At 43.2% G+C, this 19,825-nt stretch overlaps 1 protein-coding gene across 1 annotated transcript in view; it reads left to right on the top strand.

Moving 5' to 3' along the window:
* LOC117511269 (sarcoplasmic/endoplasmic reticulum calcium ATPase 2-like) overlaps window positions 1-19,825 on the top strand; it is a 141,766-nt gene that overhangs the window by 86,788 nt on the left and 35,153 nt on the right. The window contains 2 exon segments of the mRNA XM_034171277.1: window positions 4,880-4,960; window positions 5,868-5,953. Of these exon segments, the coding sequence (XP_034027168.1) occupies window positions 4,880-4,960; window positions 5,868-5,953 (167 nt within the window).

Here is a 19,825-nt window from a genome sequence, read left to right as displayed (position 1 = left end):
TGGCCTGCTGGAGGTTTCTTCCTGTAATCAAAAAAATTGATTGGCAGGGTTGGATAAGGATGGACCGTACTTTTGTAAAGCCCCTTGAGGTGACTCATGTTGTGAGTTGGCACTGCATAAATGAATTGAAGTTTGACAGTTTCACCACAAAGAGATTCTTTTCTGATGGCTAATGCCACGATGTCACCAAAAAACCTGAATTGTAGTCTGGAACACAGACATTCCACTACTTAGTCAACTTTCATGTGGTGCAATCAGGACATCCAGCGATTCCACAGAAATCCCAGTGTCATCCACAGTGTCCAATTCCAGTAATCCATTCCTCACCACAAAGGCACCAAAGACACTAGAACTTAGACGGTATGTGAACCCAGGTTGTGTAAGCATTAAACATAGTAGGGGCCAGAACACATTTCCTGTGCAAAGGCTGACTATGATATCCAATAACTTGTTGGGGAATTCAGTGACTTCTCAGGGAGTCCTGCAAAGCGGCTTGACAACTGAAACAAGATCAATCAATCAATCAACTTTTTCTTATATAGCGCCAAATCACAACAAACAGTTGCCCCAAGGCGCTCCACATTGGCAAGGCAAGGCCATACAATATTATGAAAAACCCCAACGGTCAAAACGACCCCCTATGAGCAAGCACTTGGCCACAGTGGGAAGGAAAAACTCCTTTTAACAGGAAGAAACCTCCAGCAGAACCAGGCTCAGGGAGGGGCAGTCTTCTGCTGAGACTGGTTGGGGCTGAGGGAAAGAACCAGGAAAAAGAGATCGATCACTAATGATTAAATGCAGAGTGATGCATACGGAGCAAAAAGAGAAAGAAACAGTGCATCATGGGAACCCCCCCACAGTCTACGTCTAAAGCAACATAACCAAGGGATGGTCCAGGGTCACCCGATCCAGCCCTAACTATAAGCCTTAGCGAAAAGGAAAGTTTTAAGCCTAATCTTAAAAGTAGAGAGGGTATCTGTCTCCCTGATCTGAATTGGGAGCTGGTTCCACAGGAGAGGAGCCTGAACGCTGAAGGCTCTGCCTCCATTCTACTCTTACAAACCCTAGGAACTACAAGTAAGCTGCAGTCTGAGAGCGAAGCGCTCTATTGGGGTGATATGGTACTACGAGGTCCCTAAGATAAGATGGGACCTATTATTCAAAACCTTATAAGTAAGAAGAAGAATTTTAAATTCTATTCTAGCATTAACAGGAAGCCAATGAAGGGAGGCCAACACGGGTGAGATATGCTCTCTCCTGCTAGTCCCCGTCAGTACTCTAGCTGCAGCATTCTGAACCAACTGAAGGCTTTTTAGGGAACTTTTAGGACAACCTGATAATAATGAATTACAATAGTCCAGCCTAGAGGAAATAATGCATGAATTAGTGTTTCAGCATCACTCTGAGACAAGACCTTTCTGATTTAGAGATATTGCGTAAATGCAAAAAGGCAGTCCTACATATTTGTTTAATATGCGCTTTGAATGACATATCCTGATCAAAAATAACTCCAAGATTTCTCACAGTATTACTAGAGATCAGGGAAATGCCATCCAGAGTAACGATCTGGTTAGACACCATGCTTCTAAGATTTGTGGGGCCAAGTACAATACTTCAGTTTTTCTGAGTTTAAAAGCAGGAAATTAGAGGTCATCCATGTCTTTATGTCTGTAAGACAATCCTGCAGTTTAGCTAATTGGTGTGTATCCTCTGGCTTCATGGATAGATAAAGCTGGGTATCATCTGCGTAACAATGAAAATTTAAGCAATACCGTCTAATAATACTGCCCAAGGGAAGCATGTATAAAGTGAATAAAATTGGTCCTAGCACAGAACCTTGTGGAACTCCACAATTAACTCCAGTCCGTGAAGAAGACTCCCCATTTACATGAACAAACTGTAATCTATTAGACAAATATGATTCAAACCACCGCAGCGCAATGCCTTTAATACCTATGACATGCTCTAATCTCTGTAATAAAATTTTATGGTCAACAGTATCAAAAGCAGCACTGAGGTCCAACAGAACAAGCACAGAGATAAGTCCACTGTCCGAAGCCATAAGAAGATCATTTGTAACCTTCACTAATGCTGTTTCTGTACTATGATGAATTCTAAAACCTGACTGAAACTCTTCAAATAGACCATTCCTCTGCAGGTGATCAGTTAGCTGTTTTACAACTACCCTCTCAAGAATCTTTGAGAGAAAAGGAAGGTTGGAGATTGGCCTATAATTAGCTAAGATAGCTGGGTCAAGTGATGGCTTTTTAAGTAATGGTTTAATTACTGCCACCTTAAAGGCCTGTGGTACATAACCAACTAACAAAGATAGATTGATCTTTGCAAAAGTCAATATAAGCTACATAGAAGCATTGCTGATAGTTGGGCTTGCATTCAGTGAGTACTCGCAGTGTGGGTTGCAGTCGATAATTGACTTGTTGGACATGAAATTAGAAGTTGGACTACTCTGGTTGCTGAGCAGCACGCAGCTGGCACTGAATTACACCAAACACAGAGAGCAGTGGGGTACTACTGAAGTTGTTGCAGTCCAGGTGATCACCCTTTCCTTTCCAGAGAGGAACAACAAGTTCTTTCTTCCAGTGTTGGGATGACAGGTGATCACAGGAAGGCTAGGAAGTCTTATTTAAGAAGAACTTAAATGGCAAGATGGACTTAGCAGCATAGGGGCTGAGACAGCACATGGGGAGATAAGAGATCAGAAATATAGTGAGGGGGTCAAACTCCTGATGCTCCTTCACATTACATGGAGAATGAACATAGGTGGCCTTGAACCAGCAACCTTCTGTTGTGGAAGCACCTGGACTGAACACTTGGCCATCTCACCACCTTTAACTTTTCTCTAGCTAAAGTAAGTCCCTTCAACTTTTCCCTTGTTTTCACTCGGGATCACCACAGCAGATCCAAGGTGGATCTGCATATTGAATTGGCACAAGTTTTACGCCGGATGCCCTTCCTGACACAAATCCACATTACTTGGAGAAATAACTTTGTCCTGCTGAATAACTTAAATGGTTATTACCTCCACCAACGAAGTTGGATGAGGTAATGTTATCGCCACTGTCTGATTGATTGTTTGTGAACAGCCATGCAATGTTCTATTTTCTGGTTTACCGCAGTCCAGCATTAGGGCTCTGCAATTGGTTCAAAATGCTGCAGCCAGACTTTTGACACGAAGCAGAAAGTTTGAACACATTACACCCATTTTGGCATCTCTTCACTGGCTTCCTGTCCCTGTGAGATCAGATTTTAAGGTTCTGTTACTATCTATAAAATTATTCACGGACTGGCACCTCCCTACCTAGCTGACCTAATTAAACCCTACGTACCGGCCCGGGCTTTACGTTCTCAGGGTGCAGGACTACTTTGTGTCCCTAGGGTGAATAAGAAGTCTGCAGGTCATAGAGCTTTCTCTTATCATGCCCCTGTTCTGTGGAATGATCTCATTGCATCAATAAAACAGTCAGATTCTGTGGAGACTTTAAAGTCCAGACTTAAGACGCACTTATATTCCCTTTCGTATGGCTAGCAGACTGGTATAGTTTTTGTTTTACGCTTTTTACTCTTTTAATTCATTTTATTAGTAAACAAAGCGTGCCGCAGCCTCAACTTTACCTAAATTCTGGGTCTTTTAGTGAAGCTCAGAGCTAGTGTCCGGCCATCACCTTAATATTTCTTCTGTTTTTCTGGCAAATTATACTGTATTTCTTGTCTTTCTGATGCCTGATTCTGTTTTTCTCTATTTTAAGGTGCAGCTCCATCCAGAGATGGGAGTTGTATTTGTGCTGGAGACCCTCCTGTCCTGTGCACCAACATTTCCTGTATATTCGTTTGTGAATTGTTTCTTGAATGGTTCTGTAATCACCCTTTGAGTCTGGTCTGCTTGAGGTTTCTTCCTCAGAGGGAGTTTTTCCTTACCACTGTTGCTCTGGGGGTTAGTAAGGTTAGACCTTACTTGTGTGAAGCACCTTGAGGCAACTCTGTTGTGATTTGGCGCTATAAAAAAGAAAATAAATTTAAATTGAAAAACAGCCTCCAGGTCACAATTTTTATCTATCATTATGAAATTTTTGCTGAATTTGTACTGGCCAGAAGTCAAAAGGCAAAGTCAGGAAAATGTTGGAAAACTGGAAAAATCCCTATCCTTTAATATTGAACAATTTTTCAAAAATTTGTAAATGTGTAGGATGGTATCCTTTATTGACTGACAAAGTTTGATCCGAATCTGATCTAGATTACAGATTTTGTGACCATTTTTTAACATTGAAAACCCCATTGAATGTATATTTTACATTATATCTTAATCAAGTGTACCCCAATCACTCTCATATTTGAAAGTGAGGTGCAGACTGACACTCACTATCACCTGACAAAGTTTGATCTGGATCTGATCCAGATTGTGGATTTTATGGACATTTGAATTTAATATTGAAAAGCCCATTTGGTGTACATTTTGCATTATATCTCAATCAAAAGTGCCTCAATCACTCTCATTTGTCACAATGAGGAGGTGCAAACTGGCACTCTCAATGAACAGATTAAGTTTGATCCACATTTGATCAATATTGCGGATTTCTCTAATATTTGATTCTTTTTAACATTGAAAAGCCCTTTTGAGCTATATTTTGTATTATGTTATAAGTCACTTCTAACAGGACTTTGACCTTGAATAATTGAATTTGAAAATTCTAATTGAAACTAGTGTTGGCAGAGGTTTGCACTCTACGAGCGCGGTGCTCTTGTTAATGACATTATTTTTCTTGATTTTTGTGGTGTTGTCATTAATAGCAGAATGTGCTTGCAGACACAGTGTGGCTGTCTTGTTTGTTTGTTGTTATTTATTTGTCTGTGTCATTTACAGTTGGGGACAAGGTGCCTGCAGACATTCGTATCTGTTCAATCAAGTCAACAACCCTGAGGATAGATCAGTCCATCCTGACCGGTAAGATGCGTCTGCAAACCTTCCACCTTATTTAATCCATATTGTCTTAAAACTGTTGGAATTTGACCTTTCAAGGTCACCCAGTGTCAAAGGTCAAGTGGCTAAGTACTTTATTTCTGTGGTATGTCTCAAAATTACAGCTAGTTTTATTATTACTGCTAAAGTATTTATTTGCGCCATCAGATCTTGCAGATTAAAAAATGTGCTACTGTGCATTAAAAAAACACAAGCACAAAGAAAACTGCAACCCATGACATCTGTGTGCCAAGTTTGATGAACATCAGAATGAACATCAAAATTTTGACCTTTGACTCCAGTGACCTTGACCTTTGTGAAAACAAACCCTTAAGGGCAATTCTGGTGTCCACTGTCATCCATAAAACAAGTTTAGTGGAAATTTGTCAACAGGCCTGTCATGATATTGCAATTTTAATTAATGAAATAAAAATGCATGTACTGATATTGTAAGTGGTTAAGAAAACTGGTTATGTAAATTCAAAGTTTAACTTTTGTAGCCGTGTTGCATTTGTAATTATCCAATTTATTCATTCAAAATCTAGTTGAAATTCTAGTTAATCTAGTTAAAATTATCAAAAATAAATAAATAAATAAATCGAAGAATTCAAATGCAAAGCTAAGTCAGGTTAAAGCATTTTCAGGCTGTTTAAAAGTACGGTAGTTCATTTGGCTTTAAAATCATTTATGCCTGCTAATTTGAGTGTTGAACTGTTTACAACCATTTAAAACTAAATGATTTCAAACTTAGATACAATTCGTTCCCCATCAGTTTCCAGCCTTTTCAAAATAAGAGATGTTGTTTAGGTCAGATTGTGTTAAGCTGCTTTAAAGTAGACAAAGTCATTTATTCATGATGTAAAAGAGTTTAAATTTGACTGCTGCGTTTTAGGTGAATCTGTGTCTGTCATCAAACACACCGACCCGGTGCCAGACCCGCGGGCTGTCAATCAGGACAAGAAGAACATGCTCTTCTCGGTAAGCTGTAAACACCGTCACACTTCCTGTTGGTTACTGCGTGCAGTTTTCTCATTCAAGACTTAGATTTGTTTATTTCCGTGCTGTGTCTCAGGGCACAAATGTCGCCACCGGGAAGGCTGTGGGCGTGGTCGTTGCCACCGGTGTGAACACGGAGATCGGTAAGATCCGCGATGAAATGGTGGCCACTGAGCAGGACAAGACGCCGCTGCAGCAGAAGCTGGATGAGTTTGGGCAGCAGCTCTCCAAGGTCATCTCGCTCATCTGCATCGCCGTGTGGATCATCAACATCGGACACTTCAACGACCCCGTCCACGGAGGCTCCTGGATCCGAGGGGCCGTCTACTACTTCAAGATCGCGGTGGCGGGCTGTGGCTGCCATCCCTGAGGGTCTTCCTGCAGTTATCACCACCTGTCTGGCCTTGGGAACTCGCCGTATGGCCAAAAAAAATGCCATCGTCCGCAGTCTGCCCTCCGTGGAGACTCTGGGGTGCACGTCTGTCATCTGCTCTGACAAGACAGGAACCCTGACACCAACCAGATGTCTGTGTGTGGATGTTCACTTCTTTCAACACTCAGGAACAGGACCAACCTGCCTGTCGTCGTGGTAGACACGTTTGGCTGTTTTATCATTGTTGGGATCCATTTTTCATTTATTATTTGTTTTGTGCTTCTCCGTGGAAGGAACAATGTCTTGGAAGCTTCCTGATGCATCTAACTGCGAGGATGGATATAGTGCAGCAGATAAGTGAATATTTACTGAGGGATCCTTCAAATGGTGATGTAAGCACCAAATTTGGCACACATACTCCTTAGACATTACTCTTTTAAAAATGCCGTGTACCCACGTGAACTTTCAATAGGCGGCCAAGAAGGGGTCAATTGAAGTTTACACAGGGGTCAAAATTTAAAAATGCTCCAGTCATATTGAAAGGTATTCCATATTATTTGTCTGATCATAAAGATTCCAAAAAGGTATAGTTTGGACTATCTGTGAATGAATGTTCTGGAGTTATGGGGTAAAAACAGCAAGAACAGTGACAAAGGTCAATTTCAATTTGTACAGGGGTCAAAAGTTAAAGTTGCTCCAATTTTGGTAAAAAGTGATGCAAATTATTAGTTAGGTGAATACGGTTTTAAAAAGGAATAGTTTGCATCATGTACATGCTTAGTTATCATGTTACAGGGTAGCATATGTCACATGTCATAGAATCCAATGGATGCTGATATTGTTTAACCTTTACTTTGCAAACCAAGCACGCAACACAGTCAAAACTATTCCATTTATTAATCCTATTAGCTCAACCAGTAATTTGCACCACTTTTTACCAAAATTGGAGCAACTTTAACTTTTGACCCCTGTACAAATTGAAATTGACCTTTGTCACTGTTCTTGCTGTTTTTACCCCATAACTCCAGAACATTCATTCACAGATAGTCCAAACTATACCTTTTTGGAATCTTTATGATCAGACAAATAATATGGAATACCTTTCAATATGACTGGAGCATTTTTAAATTTTGACCCCTGTGTAAAACTTCAATTGACCCCTTCTTGGCCGCCTATTGAAAGTTCACGTGGGTACACGGCATTTTTAAAAGAGTAATGTCTAAGGAGTATGTGTGCCAAATTTGGTGCTTGCATCACCATTTGAAGCATTTTTTTTTCAGTTATCTGCTGCACTAATACCCAAAACTCATGTCTGTGCCAGAAAGCTACAAGTGTGAGTGGACCCCCACCCCACTTTTGTCTTGGATTTTTTTTTCCTTTTGACAGTTGCAACAGGCTGTTGGGTGCTATGCATGACTTTCTCAAGATGAAATGTTTCCAGCACACCCTTTGTTCCACACTGGGATACCAGAGCTGAGCTGAACATTTGTCTTTCTCAGAAAAGCTGTGATGGTCTCTCTTGATTTTCCAGTGCCGCTGATGGGTCTGCTGTCATTAGCTCTAATGAGCTCACTCTCACTCCAGCTTGTCACCGAGTCATGTGCCACAGTGACAAATCGTCACCTATACAGGCAAGACGATCAAGACACAACAACTGAGACGGTGACATGCACGCCCGGCTGGAACTGTATGAAGATTACAAACATTTTAGCTGTGCAATAACAAGCTGACGAGATGATTTGTGAGGGTTCAGACACAAAGAGACTCTCAGGTGACATCAAGGTTCTGGGACTAAGTCTTTGTGCTTCAGTGATGAAGCGTAGCTGCTGTTGTCTTCCTGCAAACAGCTGCCATCACACGTCCATATTTAAACCCGTTCAGCGTATTGGGAGACGTATTGAAATACTTTTTCCATTTTTGGCTACGTGCATTGTTGGTGCCATTGCTATTTTCTTCTGCCTGTCAAGGGCAGAGTGGGTTTTGGATTACGGGACATGCTTTCCCCTCACACAGGAATTGTGTCACTGTGCATTTGTCCAAATCTTTGCTCATTATCGGTCATCAGTGGAGATTTGACTTTGGTCCTGATTTAGGAGGCTGGTTTGGCGAGCTTCCAAAAGAGTTTGCAAGATTATTGTAATCACTTTGTGTGTGGTGTGTGTGTGTGTGTGTGTGTGTGTGTGTGTGTGTGTGTGTGTGTGTGTGTTGTGTGTGTGTGTGTGTGTGTGTGTGTGTGTGTGTGTGGTCCAGATGGATATCTCAGAAACCATTCAGCTGATTTCATTCATGTGATACCATCTCAGCTCTTTGCAATAACTTAGACATTAAGGGCCTCATTTACTGAAGGTCTGTTTGTGTAAAAACCTGCATAAACACCATAGCTGCCACAAAAAATGTGCATGCTGATTTCCTAACAGTGTGCCCGGAAGATTGTGTCTTCCAAATGCGTAAAGTAGAATGTATTGTCCAATTAACACAGTTGTCTTCATGGATATGTCATTTGGGGTGTGTCCCCCCGAGTGCACAAAGTTGGGGGTGTTGAAGATGCAAATAGGTGAGGTTTGCACACACAACACAATTTATCAAGGACTAAAGGGTTGAGATTGTATGTGTAATTTAGCGTGTTTGAAATCTTGATCCTTGTGTGATCAAGGCAGGCATGCATAAATCTGATACTAAGTCCTTCCCTGTGAACTGTTTGGGGTATGTCTTTTTTAATCTTCATGCTATAATCTTCTTTAACATAGAAACACCACAATTAAATGTTACTTTTACAGTGGCCACGCACAGGGGGCTGACAGCAGCACCCACGCATCAGCACTGTGGACAACACCCATGGAAGTGACAGCAACAAAATACAGCATAAAACTTATTTATATCACATACTCTTGAGTTATGTGAATGGGAAGAGAATATATTAACACCAGAGTCAATTTACATGCCATGAAAACAAAAACAACACCTGCATTTGAAGATTGTCACCTTAAACCGATAATAAGGGAGTTCTTTCAGCTTCTCCCTTTGGGGTTACCACAGCACATCTGCATGCTGATTTGGCACAAGTTCTACATATTGTGGAGAACAGGTACAGGTGGCCTTGAACTGAGAACCTTCTGCTTTGACAGCAGCACACTAACCATTTGGCCAGCATGAAATGCTAATTTATTCAGGTCATCCTAGCTCGCCACAGTATCCAGATACAAGAAATGGACACTGAGTCGCCACTTATTAGGTACACCTGTTCAGTTGCTTGTTAACACAAATAGCTACTCATCACATGGCAGCAACTTGTTGTATTTAGGCTTCTAGATGTGGTGAAGATGACTTGCTGAAGTTCACACTGAGCATCAGAATGGGGAAGAAAGGGGATTTAAATGATGGTGCATGGTTGTTGGTGCCAGGCGGGCTGGTCTTAGTATTTCAGAAACTGTTGATCTACTGGGATTTTCACACACAATCATCTGTAGGGTTTAAAGAGAATGGTCCGAAAAAAGAGAAGCTATCCGGAGAGCGGCAGTCGTGTGGAACGAAAATGTCTTGATGATGTCTGAAAATGGGCAGAATGGTTGAATAATGACTGAGTGATGCTATCATGTCCATATGGACCAACATCTCTTCTCTGAGGAATTTTACCAACACCTTGAAGAATTAAGGCAGTTCTGAAGGCAAAAGGGTATCCAATCCGGTACTAGCCAGGTGTGCCCAATAAAGTGACTGGTGAGTGTATTTATAACGGGGGTGACTTAAGTGAATACAATCAAGATCATTTGTATTTGTGTGGGTGGGTGATATTCACGCTGTAACAATGCTGAATCCGGGCTTGTGCTGCACACCTGCACCTCCCATGAAAGAGCAGACAAATCTCTTAAAGAGAGATTCATTTTTGATTTGGTAAATGTTCAAGTTAACAGGTATATGTTGGTCTTAAATTGTGCACACCTGCAAGTGACTGATTGAACATATTTTGTGCTTTCGATCAGTAACTTCATCAATCTTTCAATCATCCTCATTACATACTGCTGTCTACTGTGGTCAAATGTTTTTTCCATGAAGGGCCAAAAATGAATGTGTGGAGAGCCACAGGCCAAAAATGAATGTAAATGTTACATCAAAGTGCATTAAAAGGCCCTAAAAGGCCCTTTGTTAGGGCAGAAATAAAAATACCTCTTTTGTTCAAAACGGTATTCTGAGCGACATGACAGGCCAATCAAAGTGGGCCCCACATGGTGCGTATAACAACCAGTAAACTTGTCTGTATTATCAGAATATGTACAAGTCTAAACAGATATTTACCAACTTTACTCAGTTGTTTTTAATTGTAATTTGTCTGGATCAGCTCAGTAATTTCCATCACTCACTGCTACTATGTCTGCAGTATTCACCAACACATTTTGGGAGATGGTGAGAGCCGAGATTAGGAATTCTCTGAATGCTTGTTCCTTCATGTATTCTATAATAAACAAGAATGTTTGGATTTCTGAGTTGTAAGTGTGCCACATTCTTGATTGGCATCATTCAAATCACTCTGACAGTTTGCATTTGTAGCTACATGTTGTGGCTGGCGTGCCTGGCTGGCTTTTGTTTGTCTTCTGTTTCTGTCTTTTGTTTTCCTCCCAGGTGGTGCGCATTTGGGACTGAGTGGCTGTGTATCTGAGTTTATCAGGACCTCACCCTGATCACCTGAGGCTGATCATGTGCAGCTCGTCAGGACTCACAGCTGTGGTGCATCTACACGGATTGGAACATGGTGGCATTTAAGTCTGGAGTGCACAGTGTGTGTTTGCCAGAGACTCGACCTTGTGACCAGACGGTGAGATCGTCGTCTCGAGAGCCATCTCATCATCAGTGGATGCAGAGAACGTCCAGGTTTGATGCATGGTCTGTGAAAGAGGAGGGGGTGAGGTCTCACGCTCGTCAGCACACTTCCTGAGGTACGTTAGGTTTTGTGACTAACATTTGTACAGTCAGTAAATGTGGTGTCCCTCACACCTTATTGTATTGAGCTGTTATGTTAGTCGTTTTAATCAGCTTCCACTGCAGTTGAGTTATGTGAACTGGCTGTTCCATGCCTGCAGGGAGGGAAGCTGATTAGTAATTAAGCCAGGAAGTGTTTGCTGTTTGTGCACCTTTGAGCGGTCTCTCTGTGTGTGGAGTGTGGACTCACATGATGATTTCTTCTTTCACAGACTCGGTTTGTCGCGGCCACCTGGGGGGTGTCGGCGGGGTCCTTGGGTCCGAACTGTTTCTGGCTCTGGACCGTTTGTGCTGCTGTGAGCGCACCGTAATTACCACCTCGCAGACCGCGCACTTATTTGTTGTATTATCACATCACTGTTATGTTTATTAAACTCTGTTATCCTTTGTACCGTGCTCTGCTTATTTTATACTGGGTCCTTCAAACGCTGGTCGGTTCTCCGGGCTGTGTCCGACACATAACAGTAGTCTCTGGACAAACATCACGGACCCAGCGGTTAGCAGAGACGGTAACGCGCCGGGAAGGCGGCAAGCAGACGTTCAGAAGTTATCCGGATCAGTTGCGGGTGCTCTCCGCCGGATGGTGCGTGTTGACAACCCATTACTGAATACTGATTCGTGCTCTCTTGCAGCCGTGTTTCCTGTGTTTGTGCCTTATCCGTGGATCGTGGTGGAGTGTGACTGGCGACGGCTTCGCGTCACGCTCCGACCGGATAAGAGGTTTAAACGGGAGCTGCAAGAGTGTGTCTGTAATGGGTGAACGCGCACGGCGGAGCTCTGTGGCACGGGTCGCTGAGCTTCCCGTGTTACAGTTGTAGCCCCGTTTCCCCGGATGAAGATAACTACTGCGTCTGTTGTGTCAGCTCCGGTGTTATTTAGTTGAAACACATTTTGGTTGTGTGTTACACAGAGCTGCTCACAGGAAAAGCAGCTTGAGTTTGTTTTCTCAGTTACCAAAGGGGGTTTTTCATCTTTAGCACTCTGGCTCCCTCTGTTGGTGACTGAGTCACATTACCGTCATAGCTCTTAAGGTGGATCAGGTGTGTGCCATTTGTTTGAGCTTGACGGTATAAATCACTTATTAGTTTTGTGTTAGTTCATTTTGTGTGGGTGTTTTTTGAGTTGGTTTTTGCGTGGGATTTTTTTTTTTACACTATTAGTGTCTGGGGTCGTGACCCTGCAGTCTGTTTGGAGCTTAAAAAGGACCCAAGCAACTTCATGTTAGTCTGTTAGTCTTTCTTTTTATTTCTTTTAGTTTCACCTCCCAGGGTTTGATGGGACGGTCCCCTGGGGGGTGATGGGGGGGTAATTGGGTTGTTTTTTCTTTTTTTCTTTTTTTTTTTTTTGTTTTTTGTTATGCCCTCTCTTCTCCTCTGACTCCAGCCGTGTGAGTCGTACGTGTCGGCGTTGCTGGAGTGGTGCAGTTTGGTTATGCTGGGCGTTTCCCAGGTAACCTCTGCACCTGGGAGGGGGGGGGGGGGTTCGGGGCGTTGTTGTTTTTTTTTGTTTGTTGATTCCCTGTTCCACCTCCGGCTTCAGCGCGCCTTTGAGCCATCTGCCATCGGCGTGGCTGAGGTTTGGGGCAGTGGGATATACCCGCAGCTGGTGGCTGGTTTGGAAGTCGGAGGAGTGGCGCCGTTTTGTGCCGTCTGCCATAACCGCTGTTCCACTCCTCCCGGTTGACTTCTGGGGTATAGTCATGGTTGGTGACGCTGGACGTACTTCCAGTTTCCACTGCGCCAAGGGGGTGGGGTTGGGGTTGTTTTGTTTGTATGTTTTTTTTTTTATTTTCTTTTGTTTTTCCTCCCAGTTTCCACCCTCAGGGTGTGACTGTGGTGTCCTCTGGGGGGGAAAGGGCTGTGGGTCCATCTAGCCATAGACGGCCGGGGCTGGGTCCGTTGGTCATGAGGGGAAGCGTCTCCTGGGGTTGATGGAACGGTCCTCTGGGAGGCGCTGGGAGTCCCCGTGGGTGACCTTGGATCCCAGAGGGACCTCGGCTGTGGTTATTACTCCTGGAGCTGGCGGGATGTCCTCTGGGAGGTGTTGGTCCCTACATGTCCCAGTTTTATTTGTTATTATCTATCGTCCACCTGGTCGTTACTGTGAGTTTCTCTGTGAATTTTCAGACCTTTTGTCTGACTTAGTGCTTAGCTCAGATAAGATAATTATAGTGGGCGATTTTAACATCCACACAGATGCTGAGAATGACAGCCTCAACACTGCATTTAATCTATTATTAGACTCTATTGGCTTTGCTCAAAAAGTAAATGAGTCCACCCACCACTTTAATCATATCTTAGATCTTGTTCTGACTTATGGTATGGAAATAGAAGACTTAACAGTATTCCCTGAAAACTCCCTTCTGTCTGATCATTTCTTAATAACATTTACATTTACTCTGATGGACTACCCAGCAGTAGGGAATAAGTTTCATTACACTAGAAGTCTTTCAGAAAGCGCTGTAACTAGGTTTAAGGATATGATTCCTTCTTTATGTTCTCTAATGCCATATAACAACACAGTGCAGAGTAGCTACCTAAACTCTGTAAGGGAGATAGAGTATCTCGTCAATAGTTTTACATCCTCATTGAAGACAACTTTGGATGCTGTAGCTCCTCTGAAAAAGAGAGCTTTAAATCAGAAGTGTCTGACTCCGTGGTATAACTCACAAACGCGTAGCTTAAAGCAGATAACCCGTAAGTTGGAGAGGAAATGGCGTCTCACTAATTTAGAAGATCTTCACTTAGCCTGGAAAAAGAGTCTGTTGCTCTATAAAAAAGCCCTCCGTAAAGCTAGGACATCTTTCTACTCATCACTAATTGAAGAAAATAAGAACAACCCCAGGTTTCTTTTCAGCACTGTAGCCAGCTGACAAAGAGTCAGAGCTCTATTGAGCTGAGTATTCCATTAACTTTAACTAGTAATGACTTCATGACTTTCTTTGCTAACAAAATTTTAACTATTAGAGAAAAAATTACTCATAACCATCCCAAAGACGTATCGTTATCTTTGGCTGCTTTCAGTGATGCCGGTATTTGGTTAGACTCTTTCTCTCCGATTGTTCCGTCTGAGTTATTTTCATTAGTTACTTCATCCAAACCATCAACATGTTTATTAGACCCCATTCCTACCAGGCTGCTCAAGGAAGCCCTACCATTATTTAATGCTTCGATCTTAAATATGATCAATCTATCTTTGTTAGTTGGCTATGTACCACAGGCTTTTAAGGTGGCAGTAATTAAACCATTACTTAAAAAGCCATCACTTGACCCAGCTATCTTAGCTAATTATAGGCCAATCTCCAACCTTCCTTTTCTCTCAAAAATTCTTGAAAGGGTAGTTTAAAACAGCTAACTGATCATCTGCAGAGGAATGGTCTATTTGAAGAGTTTCAGTCAGGTTTTAGAATTCATCATAGTACAGAAACAGCATTAGTGAAGGTTAAAAATGATCTTCTTATGGCCTCGGACAGTGGACTCATCTCTGTGCTTGTTCTGTTAGACCTCAGTGCTGCTTTTGATACTGTTGACCATAAAATTTTATTACAGAGATTAGAGCATGCCATAGGTATTAAAGGCACTGCGCTGCGGTGGTTTGAATCATATTTGTCTAATAGATTACAATTTGTTCATGTAAATGGGGAATCTTCTTCACAGACTAAAGTTAATTATGGAGTTCCACAAGGTTCTGTGCTAGGACCAATTTTATTCACTTTATATATGCTTCCCTTAGGCAGTATTATTAGACGGTATTGCTTAAATTTTCATTGTTACGCAGATGATACCCAGCTTTATCTATCCATGAAGCCAGAGGACACACACCAATTAGCTAAACTGCAGGATTGTCTTACAGACATAAAGACATGGATGACCTCTAATTTCCTGCTTTTAAACTCAGATAAAACTGAAGTTATTGTACTTGGCCCCACAAATCTTAGAAACATGGTGTCTAACCAGATCCTTACTCTGGATGGCATTACCCTGACCTCTAGTAATACTGTGAGAAATCTTGGAGTCATTTTTGATCAGGATATGTCATTCAAAGCGCATATTAAACAAATATGTAGGACTGCTTTTTTGCATTTACGCAATATCTCTAAAATTAGAAAGGTCTTGTCTCAGAGTGATGCTGAAAAACTAATTCATGCATTTATTTCCTCTAGGCTGGACTATTGTAATTCATTATTATCAGGTTGTCCTAAAAGTTCCCTAAAAAGCCTTCAGTTAATTCAAAATGCTGCAGCTAGAGTACTGACGGGGACTGGAAGGAGAGAGCATATCTCACCCATATTGGCCTCTCTTCATTGGCTTCCTGTTAATTCTAGAATAGAATTTAAAATTCTTCTTCTTACTTATAAGGTTTTGAATAATCAGGTCCCATCTTATCTTAGGGACCTCATAGTACCATATCACCCCAATAGAGCGCTTCGCTCTCAGACTGCAGGCTTACTTGTAGTTCCTAGGGTTTGTAAGAGTAGAATGGGAGGCAGAGCCTTCAGCTTTCAGGCTCCTCTCCTGTGGAACCAGCTCCCAATTCAGATCAGGGAGACAGACACCCTCTCTACTTTTAAGATTAGGCTTAAAACTTTCCTTTTTGCTAAAGCTTATAGTTAGGGCTGGATCAGGTGACCCTGAACCATCCCTTAGTTATGCTGCTATAGACGTAGACTGCTGGGGGGTTCCCATGATGCACTGTTTCTTTCTCTTTTTGCTCTGTATGCACCACTCTGCATTTAATCATTAGTGATCGATCTCTGCTCCCCTCCACAGCATGTCTTTTTCCTGGTTCTCTCCCTCAGCCCCAACCAGTCCCAGCAGAAGACTGCCCCTCCCTGAGCCTGGTTCTGCTGGAGGTTTCTTCCTGTTAAAAGGGAGTTTTTCCTTCCCACTGTAGCCAAGTGCTTGCTCACAGGGGGTCGTTTTGACCGTTGGGGTTTTACATAATTATTGTATGGCCTTGCCTTACAATATAAAGCGCCTTGGGGCAACTGTTTGTTGTGATTTGGCGCTATATAAAAAAAATTGATTGATTGATTGATGTCGTCGGGGGGGGGGGGGGGGGTGTTAGCGTTTTTATTTGCAAGCTTAAGTTTGGGTTGTTTTTCTTTTCTCCCCTTCCCGGGGTTTGATGGAACGGTCCTCTGGGGAGGGGGGGGTGGTTTGGTTGTTTGTGTTTGTCTTTTTTGTTTTATGACTAATCAGACTGTGAACATGGTTGGACAAAGGCTGACCGCACAGGTTCAAGAACTCCTGGCCACACCTGTGCTAATTGACTGACAGAAACAAAGGCAAAGATGCAGCCAGAGGAGAAGACATCAACCGTTCTGTTAAATGAAGATTCTGTTGGAAGATGAATGCAGATATGGTTTCCAGCCATGGTCCCTGGAGGGGGGTGTTTCTCCTGGGCCAGGTTTGTGTGGTCGCCGGGAGGCTTCCCGTGAGGGTGGGGTGCTGTTGTGGCTGGCGTGCCTGGCTGGCTTTTGTTTGTCTTCTGTTTCTGTCTTTTGGTTTTCCTCCCAGTTGGTGCGCATTTGGGACTGAGTGGCTGTGTAGCTGAGTTTATCAGGACCTCACCCTGATCACCTGAGGCTGATCACGTGCAGCTCGTCAGGACTCACAGCTGTGGTGCATCTACACGGATTGGAACATGGTGGCATTTAAGTCTGGAGTGCACAGTGTGTGTTTGCCAGAGACTCGACCTTGTGACCAGACGGGTGAGATCGTCGTCTCGAGAGCCATCTCATCATCAGTGGATGCAGAGAACATCCAGGTTTGATGCATGGTCTGTGAAAGAGGAGGGGGTGAGGTCTCACGCTTGTCAGCACACTTCCTGAGGTACGTTAGGTTTTGTGACTAACATTTGTACAGTCAGTAAATGTGGTGTCCCTCACACCTTATTGTATTGAGCTGTTATGTTAGTCGTTTTAATCAGCTTCCACTGCAGTTGCGTTATATGAACTGGCTGTTCCATGCCTGCAGGGAGGGAAGCTGATTAGTAATTAAGCCAGGAAGTGTTTGCTGTTTGTACACCTTTGAGCGGTCTCTCTGTGTGTGGAGTGTGGACTCACATGATGATTTCTTCTTTCACAGACTCGGTTTGTCGCGGCCACCTGGGGGGTGTCGGCGGGGTCCTTGGGTCCGAACTGTTTCTGGCTCTGGACCGTTTGTGCAGCTGGGAGCGCACCGTAATTACCACCTCGCAGACCGCGCACTTATTTGTTGTATTATCACATCACTGTTATGTTTATTAAACTCTGTTATCCTTTGTACCATGCTCTGCTTATTTTATACTGGGTCCTTCAAACGCTGGTCGGTTCTCCGGGCTGCGTCCGACACATAACATACATAGGACTATGTATGGACAGAACTGTGCCACAGCTTGAGCCATTTCCCCAGTTTCCGCTGCCTTTATGTACCATTAAGATGCTGAATTAGGTCACTGCAGTTCTGATGTACCCAAATTGGCCTTTTCCTTTGAGATAGTCATTTTATGGCTTCTTCAGTCCCTCCCCCTTCCACCTCTCTGCTTTCCCTGCAGTGATGGCACTGCTCTGGTGGTGTGCGGCACCATGATCAGCCCATAATGAGCCGTGCTTCTTCACTTTAATTTATAACATCACTGAGCTTCTACTTCTTTTTATGTATTAAACATTTGTTTAGCCTGTACACAGACATACTGAGGAGGAAACTGGAATCAAACACGGTATTATTTATCTACAGACATGTCAGGTCTGGGAGCATGCACGAGTGCCACGCATCGCAGCAGCCGTCTCTCTTCAGAACCATCCTGGGTCCTGATGGCCAACCACCAGGCAGACCACTCAGGATCCTCAGGACTGAGTGGTCTGCTCAGGAAAGTTTGCCACATTGGCCATAGTGTCATAGGTGACATTCCACACAATACAAATAGTAGGCCTCATCCCCTCCCCAAATCCTTCCAACAGTACCCAAGGATTCCTCAGAGAGACCTATAACCAAAGACATTCAGTGGAAGCCTTAGGTCACTGATTTGAGTCCAAGTCTCACAACCATACAATAAGACAGGAAGCACCAGGACCCTAAAGTCTTGGACCTTCATTCTCCTGCAAAGATATCGGCATCACTAAACAACCTCATGACTCCCAAATGTCTCAGTCTGAGTGTCACTTCTGAGATAAATCTGTCCACAAGTTTTGGAAAAAGCAGATGGTTACCTCACTGAGTCTGGCCTGCTGGAGGTTTCTTCCTGTAATCAAAAAAATTGATTGGCAGGGTTGGATAAGGATGGACCGTACTTTTGTAAAGCCCCTTGAGGTGACTCATGTTGTGAGTTGGCACTGCATAAATGAATTGAAGTTTGACAGTTTCACCACAAAGAGATTCTTTTCTGATGGCTAATGCCACGATGTCACCAAAAAACCTGAATTGTAGTCTGGAACACAGACATTCCACTACTTAGTCAACTTTTCATGTGGTGCAATCAGGACATCCAGCGATTCCACAGAAATCCCAGTGTCATCCACAGTGTCCAATTCCAGTAATCCATTCCTCACCAACAAAGGCACCAAAGACACTAGAACTTAGACGGTATGTGAACCCAGGTTGTGTAAGCATTAAACATAGTAGGGGCCAGAACACATTTCCTGTGCAAAGGCTGACTATGATATCCAATAACTTGTTGGGGAATTCAGTGACTTCTCAGGGAGTCCTGCAAAGCGGCTTGACCAACTGAAACAAGATCAATCAATCAATCAACTTTTTTCTTATATAGCGCCAAATCACAACAAACAGTTGCCCCAAGGCGCTCCACATTGCAAGGCAAGGCCATACAATAATTATGAAAAACCCCAACGGTCAAAACGACCCCCTATGAGCAAGCACTTGGCCACAGTGGGAAGGAAAAACTCCCTTTTAACAGGAAGAAACCTCCAGCAGAACCAGGCTCAGGGAGGGGCAGTCTTCTGCTGAGACTGGTTGGGGCTGAGGGAAAGAACCAGGAAAAAGAGATCGATCACTAATGATTAAATGCAGAGTGATGCATACGGAGCAAAAAGAGAAAGAAACAGTGCATCATGGGAACCCCCCCACAGTCTACGTCTAAAGCAACATAACCAAGGGATGGTCCAGGGTCACCCGATCCAGCCCTAACTATAAGCCTTAGCGAAAAGGAAAGTTTTAAGCCTAATCTTAAAAGTAGAGAGGGTATCTGTCTCCCTGATCTGAATTGGGAGCTGGTTCCACAGGAGAGGAGCCTGAAAGCTGAAGGCTCTGCCTCCCATTCTACTCTTACAAACCCTAGGAACTACAAGTAAGCCTGCAGTCTGAGAGCGAAGCGCTCTATTGGGGTGATATGGTACTACGAGGTCCCTAAGATAAGATGGGACCTGATTATTCAAAACCTTATAAGTAAGAAGAAGAATTTTAAATTCTATTCTAGCATTAACAGGAAGCCAATGAAGGGAGGCCAACACGGGTGAGATATGCTCTCTCCTGCTAGTCCCCGTCAGTACTCTAGCTGCAGCATTCTGA

Source organism: Thalassophryne amazonica, chromosome 5 (assembly GCF_902500255.1).
Source record: "Thalassophryne amazonica chromosome 5, fThaAma1.1, whole genome shotgun sequence".
Lineage (NCBI taxonomy): Eukaryota > Metazoa > Chordata > Actinopteri > Batrachoidiformes > Batrachoididae > Thalassophryne > Thalassophryne amazonica.
The sequence above is the reverse complement of the archived record's forward strand: the minus strand, read 5'-3'. Positions and strand labels throughout refer to the sequence as shown.